Here is a 7,552-nt window from a genome sequence, read left to right as displayed (position 1 = left end):
TCTATCAGCTGATTACGTGACACATCATTCTAAAGTTCTAATATTCGAAGTTGTATTTCAGTTAACATCTTTGGTGGGTGCGTACTTACAATGATACTATATAAACCATTTTCCTACACACGGATTATCATATAATAGGCACAAGTAACAGATACATACAATACTATAATGTGACGTCATAATATACTATAATTAAATATGATTTTATTTCTGTAGAATGGACACCAGTTCGTGTATTATTTACACTACGATGTGAGTGTCGATTTCAGGAGTAGGCTTGTGGTAGATCAGCACATCTTGGAAGTGGAGGTTGTGAAGGTCTTCCACCTGCCAGGCGTACAAAGGCCTGTTGACTGGGAAGCCAAGGGGCTCGTCAGTGATGTATCTGGCGCCGGAGCCGCAACCAAGAGAAGCGGTGGGGTCGAAGCCAGTGCCGTAGGGAGTCGCTGGTGCACGGTACTCGGAGATGTAGACCATCATGATGTAAGGCATGCCACCAACGCGACCTGCGAATTTGATATCATTAATTTTGTATTGGATCACATTACCACGGCCTCCAAAAGTAGATAACATTACAAGTGAAGGCAACTATGTACTTTTATTATTTTATTTTTTGCAACATGATTTTCAAACAATAATCACAATTCATATCACACCAGGTATTCATAATAGAAAATAGTCTAGCACACGTACCTTTAGGAAGCACAAGATGGTGAGGGAATTTGACCATGTTCTCAACCTGATCAACAACGAACTGACCCTTGTTCGTAAGAGCTTTCAGTACGCTTTCGTAAACTTGGAAACTATCCAATTCCTTCCTTGCTGTATTCCAATTGTCAACTGAGTCACGGGTGATGACACTTTCTCCTGCAGGCACTGCAAATACATGAACATTTTAGTTGTGCAATATTATAGCGAGTGGTGTAGCATCCACTCTTAGGTTCTCAATCCATAGTTGGTTTGTATCGGAGGCCTTGTTCATTGTTCAATCAGAAAGGAGATTCGGGCTACAACGGTTAGTAAAATTCAATTATAAACAGAAACTCCAAGCTTAAGAGAAACAAGAGTTGTTGCTGCAAAACTCAAACCAACAATACTAATAAAAATATAATAATACTTACATTCGTGAACGAACTCGTCGAAGAGGAAGAAGTTCTGGCTGTTGATGTGCAGAGGAATTTCACTGCCTTGGCCGTCGTATTTAGGAGCCAAGAAGAGCCTCACGACTACAGTCTTGGCGACTTCGCTGTTCACATTCACTCGGATCTGGAACTCTTTGTGGTTCAACCTCGGGCGCTGTACCAAAACGCTCACTAGTTCACGTCCTTGTTTCACTGAAAAATGATTTTTTACATAATCTATGATCCTTATAGAGTAGGATTATCGTATAGCAAATTGAATAGAAATTGCAGACTACTGCCCAAATCGCTAAGGTAACCCAAATTAATTATAGCAATAAAAAAACATCTCAAAATCCGTAATTTGAATTGCAGCTATACCTTCTTCTTCGTTAGCGTAAAGGTGATTGGTAACATTCATGTAAGTGTTTTCGAAGTAGGTCATCAGTTTGTCAACCTCGACTTTCTGGATAGCTACTTGAGGCAGAGCCAGCTCCTCAGTCTTGTAGTAAGGCAATTGCTCTTGCCACTGGTTGAACAGGCCCAAAACACGCTTCCAGATCATGTAGTAAACAGGGTCACGCAGCGCCGTCTGGTAATGTTCCAAAGGTGAAGGTACTACCAACGGCACGAAGCTGTAAAATAACAACAAGTTTCAGTGACGATTTTGATATTAAAGTATTCATATTACTATAACTGTCAAGGAATTTACATACTTGTTGTGGTACTGAGGTTCAAAGACAGGAGAGTTGCCCAAAACCTTCTTCCAGATGCTAATGAAGTCTTTGTAATATTGTCCGTTAGGTGAGTCAACATTGGCCTCAATAACACGACCCAGAATATCAATAGCTTCAGGAGTTCTGAGATTAATGTGTTCACCGACATGCTAGAAAAAAGTGATAAAATATTTTTAACGACATTCAATACTTGACCTTCACATCATGTTAAATGATAAACTTTACTTACGTTAATAAGGTAACCTTTGGCAATAGCATCACTAACACGGTGTTCATACTCGTAGATTTTTTCAATGTCTTTTACCAATTCAGGTTGGTCGAGATGGAAGTTCCATGACCTGGTTGGGAAAGGAACGCCGCTGTGGTACACGAGACCAGAAGCATAGGGTATTTTCACAACGTTGTGGCCAAGTACGGGGATTTCACCAAGACCGTAGGACAATCTCTCCATGTAATAACGAGCCAGAATTTGCTTATGAAGGAACCAGAACCATTCACCACGCCTATCTTTAACTAAAGGCACAACTTCACCTCCCAACCAGTAGGGGAAAGCGACATGATGATTATAATACCAGTTGCTAAGTTGGTAGTCATGAGTGAAAGAGTGAATTGGGTGCTTGCTTTGGATGTACGGGTAGACGGTCTCGTTCCATCTGATAACAACATTGTCATCCCATTTGTAAGTGGACGGGTAGTAGTCAATGTGCTTATAGCCATGAGCGTGGATCCTCCATGCGGTGGCCATTACTTCACCATTGTTGAAGAAAGAGGGGAACACATCATAAAGATGGGGAACATAGATGCCTTGGGTGTCTTTACGGTTTACGATTGCGACAGTAAGAACGTAAGAGAAAAGATATTCGTTCACGTGTTCTCTGAGGTACACAGCGGTCTTGTAGAAAGTGTCGTAGTCTTTAGCAGAATAAAGTACGTTGAACAGTGTAGTGGCTTCAAATGCGTGCTCGTGCTGGTGAACACTGAACGGCACTCCCTTAGGGAGTACCCAGTCGTTCTCCAACATTTCGATGTAAATTTTCACCGCAGTCACATTCTAAAAAGAAAAGTTTTATTAATCAACAGGCTTCAGTACAATTAAACGTAACTCCGATTAATCCTTAAAAATGTTTTCTATGCACTTGTAAGTCTCTAACAATACTTACGGAATAATGTTCAATGTTCTTTTCAAGGGTCCAGGTCTTATAGATCGTCTGGCAAGATTCCACATAGTTAGGCTCATGGGGATGAGAGTATAAGAGCAGTAAATCCCACTGCTTTTGCAGTAACACAGGGTCCGCTAGAAATGAAAAAAGACTGTTATAGAATATAGTGTATGTCGTCTCCAAAATAAAATTACATAATCGCTGTCTAACTCGTGCCGTTGAGATTTTACAAACACACAATTAACTGTCTTATATATTTTTAGCATCGAATGCTCAAGTGAGCCCTTAAAATCCTTGTGGTATAGAAGAGACGTAAAAAAACAAAATTATATTTGTAGATTTATTAAATATAAGCGAGAAAAGGTATCGTGAAGTTTGAAAGAATAAAGGAAAACCTTTGGCTGCAATGGAACAGTAGAATACTTCAAAAGTCCGTCATAAAAACAAAATATAATAGAGAAATATGTACTTACCAACTTTATGCGTGGTCTTCCTGACAGATTCTGAGTGACCCCCGGCCACAAGAAGGGCCAGGACGCACAACACTAAACGAGCCATGTTCGCCAGTGCCGTCACACGTTGCACACCTCATATTTATATGCTACAGGGCGGAGATAATTGTGTATTATTTCATAGGTGCATTTTATCTCGGGTCACTTATTAATTGGTCTCTTTATCAAAGAATACACTATAGTAAAAGTGCAATAAGATAGGCGTAGAACAAGCGACTTTCATTCTATTTTTATTTCGCGATAATAATGAACGTTTCATCTTACTAAGGCTTTTAAATAAGGACTTATAATTTATGCTTTGAAAGTATGTATTTCGTACAAAATACGCTCTGAGGTAGAGTTGGGTCACGAACGTACGCAATAAGCTCCCAACAATAGGTAATTGGCGACAATTGTAATGGTTCTAACATTGATGCTGAACCAATAACGTGGTAACAGTTTATTCCACGAAATTGTTCACAAAGATTACTTCTACATTTGTTGTTGGATATGTTTTATTAGTGTACTTATATACTTTCTTATTAAGCCTAACTGCATAGTTAGTTGTAACAAGATTTTGATATGGATGTAACTATCTTCAATAACACACGTCGGAATCGTTACTTAGGCTATTTCTAAATGGGTTTCCAATAGGGACATTGACTACTGTCTTTATTGAATGCGGAGTTCATCGCCTATAATCCGTGCAATTTGTTTCAAATGCAACTTTATATTACTTTCCAGCGAACCCCACCAACATGCTTCTACACGAACTGAACAATGAACATATCATCCATTTTCAACAAGCACCATCGCAGCTGATACAACGACTTCTGATACATTTCACATTAAATCAGAGTTCATCCTTTTCGAAAAACAAGGGAAAATATGTTCAGTAGTTCTGTACAAATTAAATTAAGGTTAATAATAGACATAAAGTTAATGTAAATCAAATTATGACAGGTCTGACGTCATCGATGCCATCAAAAATACTAGAATAATTTAAAATTAAACCGATAAATATTGCTCATCTTAACTAGCTAAGCTTTAAGATGTTTCATCTTCTCGATTAGATAAACATTACTAAATTGACATTTGCCTTTTTTATTGTGAATCTGTGAAATCAATACAAATCGCTTCGGCATAATAAACTGTAGTTTCGTAATAAATTCGAAAAGTTACTGAAATAATAAAGAGTAATACTTATTTAAATAAAGTGGTAACTCATTGGGTATCAGGCTTCACTTTTAATTGAGCCACCGCTACCCATTCTGCCCATCCCATTCTCCATTGCTGTGAAATATATATATGTTTTTATTATTATTTATTTAACGGGTTTAATCGTTTAGTGATTATATCACCCAAAAGTAAGTTTTAAATACTTAATAGAAAGTTAAGATGTTCACCGAATTAGTTCATCTTATCTCTTTAAACAAATACATTTTTTTCGTCAAATTCAATATATTCTATACTATACGCTATACAACAAGTCGTAACTATTTGTTACATTTAAGTACAGTCTCTACCGATATTGATGCTCAAATGTATTACTGTCGTAGCACACGTCAAAGTACGGAAGACAAAATGTACTTAAGAGTTGACTAAAGGTAAGGAATGTTTTAAAGAGATTTGCGTATAGAGAATTTATTGATATAGATATTGGCTAAAGGTTCATAGTGTGGAAGTAAATGAACGCCGGGGGACTGACTAGATGTATTTTTAGAATATTGTTGGAAGAAAAGAAGTTGGCAGGATTTGCAGCCAATGGCGTTTTTAGTTCTTTGCCTACTGCCATGTTAACAAACTGATATTATGGGTGTATGTGTAAATGTATTAATTTAAAAACATGAATTGGACTGCCTTAGCTTGTTAGTAGTTAGTTGGATTTCCTAAAACCAGTCCGTCACGTGCATTGATACTAATTAGCACAAAATACATGAAAGGAAACCTTATTACCAACTAGATATCGTTTATTTTTAATCCAAAGTGATCTCATTTGAACTTATCGCTTTGTTTTTACAAGCGTAGCAACATGAGTTCAGACTAATTAAGTTGATCCGATTTTGTCAACATAAATTGATAATGTTTCTTTTCTCCAAAACGTAAGACGCAACATAAATATGCAATCCATGCATGCAAGAATCCTTCAGCATACATGCACGCAAGCGCAATCTGTGTCGAGAACTTGGGAACTATGCTTGGATATGCTGCAATGCCCTTAGGAATGTCGTGGAGTTAACTTAAGCATGCCATAGGACATAGTTTGAAGATGCTGGTAACGGACGCTATGCTTCTTTTCTGCCTATTCCTAGCAACAAGCTCCTCCCTTTTCATATAATCATACATAAATAAAATTAAATTTAATTGCCTATAATTGACCAATTAAATACAATTAAGAAATACATATTCAGGATTCGAGTGTAAAAAATAAATAGTAAATTAATTAATTGTTGTAGAAGGAAACAATAAAAACGATGGCGCACGTAAGGCATTGTTTTTAATCGTCTACAAAAAAGACGGAGGTTCTCAATTCCTAGCTATTTCTTTTCCCTGAATGTTCCTCGATTAAACGAGGACTGAGGAAGAAAATGAGAACTGAGTTAGAAAATTTGACAAATTTTAATTTGACAGGTTATTGTAGGCACGCACGGCTAGAGTTACTTTAGTTAAAGGACTCCTTAGAAAAAAATCTTTTATTTTCGCGATGTCAGTCAGTCTTTCCGCAGCATAGTTCAGAGAAAATAAATTTCATAAGTTGATATCGTTTTGTTTGTTATGTATTGTCGTATTTCCTTGACTGACACCAATATTAGCATAGGTTTATTTTTTACTTAAACATAGTTTTTACGTTAATATTGGAAACACACGCAACGTGCATATGGAAATAAAAAAAGATCAAATTCCACGTTTTTGCGATGTTTTCAAACGTTTTTTGGGATTATCGCACATAAATTCGTATTAATTGTAATATTATGTTAAATGACGCAAGCGGAAAAATAATATGCCAGTCTATGAAAACAATAATTCACAATGGATTTATTAATTAATATTGTGTACGTGTTTTTTGTGCGTATCTGCACTCACGACTAAATTGGGTATAATTATCGACTTTTTGTCTGACTTGTGTGCACACCAACTTTTGATAGCACTTGACATAGTACTTTATTGTGATCAGGTGATCTTAAAAACCATAAGCACTATCTGTTATTATTCGGACGCACTGTGTGATACCGTCTCAACTAGGCCAATAATTATGGTAAGGTATCAAAATCAAGGTAAAAACAATGATTTTTTTTAAGTTTCAAACCTTCTTATCAATATGCAGTATATGTACTATGCTGTGGTTACACTCGCATCTCTTCTTTGTAAAGTAATCAGTACTCCAACAACAGTCTATAATAACTATATCTATTTTAGAATTTGTGTCAATATTTCTTAACTTTCCAATACTTTACGAGAAGTGAGCAATATTGCAAAGCCTTAGAAAATTAAAAAATAATTGCTGGTGGAAGCGAAAAGCTCCGGTACAATATTGCTACGTGTCAAGGGCTCGTTACAAAGGATTGAACATTGGAAAATACTTTCTTAGAGCATCAATTTATGAAAGTCTGCTTGCAGAGCTAGCAATTATCCCCTTTACTTTTGCATACAAAAAAGAAACGGGGCCTACGATTATAAATGTGCCGGGTGTCCCGTCCGAGCCTATAATGCCGACTCATTAGTAAAACGGTTCATTCTAAATGAGCAATTTATTAATCGAGAGTCATATTAAAATTGTTAGGAAAAGGTAGAGTGCTGTGACAAGGGCCAATATATCACTCGGGCAGAGCCGCGCGCCGCCCGGCCACGTCCGAACTTTTGACGTATGAGTAATTTATTGGCTAAAAAAATAAATTACCGGATTGCCCACACATTTGTTGTGCTCAAGGTGGTTGATTCGGGTGCACCCGCAAAAAATGATCAACGCCCGAGGCGCGATATTAACTCCCAGTAACTCGCTACTTGCATCCCAAATACAAGTATAATACTTGCACAAACTTATCGCA

General features: G+C 37.1%; 1 protein-coding gene across 1 annotated transcript; it reads right to left on the bottom strand.

The window, feature by feature from the left end:
• LOC142979310 (acidic juvenile hormone-suppressible protein 1-like) lies at window positions 1-3,573 on the bottom strand. The gene is made up of 8 exons (XM_076124157.1): window positions 3,489-3,573; window positions 3,016-3,149; window positions 2,085-2,906; window positions 1,835-2,004; window positions 1,500-1,753; window positions 1,122-1,334; window positions 694-876; window positions 1-506 (listed from the first exon to the last, which is right to left on the bottom strand). The coding sequence occupies exons 1-8, from the start codon at window positions 3,571-3,573 to the stop codon at window positions 241-243; spliced, it is 2,127 nt and encodes a 708-aa protein (XP_075980272.1). The 3' UTR covers window positions 1-240.
• Between the last annotated feature and the right edge of the window lie 3,979 nt (window positions 3,574-7,552).

This window comes from Anticarsia gemmatalis, chromosome 16 (genome assembly GCF_050436995.1).
Source record: "Anticarsia gemmatalis isolate Benzon Research Colony breed Stoneville strain chromosome 16, ilAntGemm2 primary, whole genome shotgun sequence".
Taxonomy (NCBI): Eukaryota; Metazoa; Arthropoda; class Insecta; order Lepidoptera; family Erebidae; genus Anticarsia; species Anticarsia gemmatalis.
Note: the sequence above shows the minus strand (reverse complement) of the source record. Positions and strands in the feature narration are given on the sequence as shown.

What these genes read in the sequence shown, in the direction of transcription:
- LOC142979310 (XM_076124157.1), bottom strand. Translation starts at nt 3,573, where the DNA reads ATGGCTCGTTTAGTGTTGTGCGTCCTGGCCCTTCTTGTGGCCGGGGGT. An exon ending in AGAACATTGAACATTATTCC is followed by an intron (nt 2,907 to 3,015) that starts GTAAGTATTGTT and finishes TTTTCTTTTTAG; the next exon opens with AATGTGACTGCGGTGAAAAT. An exon ending in CGACGAGTTCGTTCACGAAT is followed by an intron (nt 877 to 1,121) that starts GTAAGTATTATT and finishes ATGTATTTGCAG; the next exon opens with TGCCTGCAGGAGAAAGTGTC.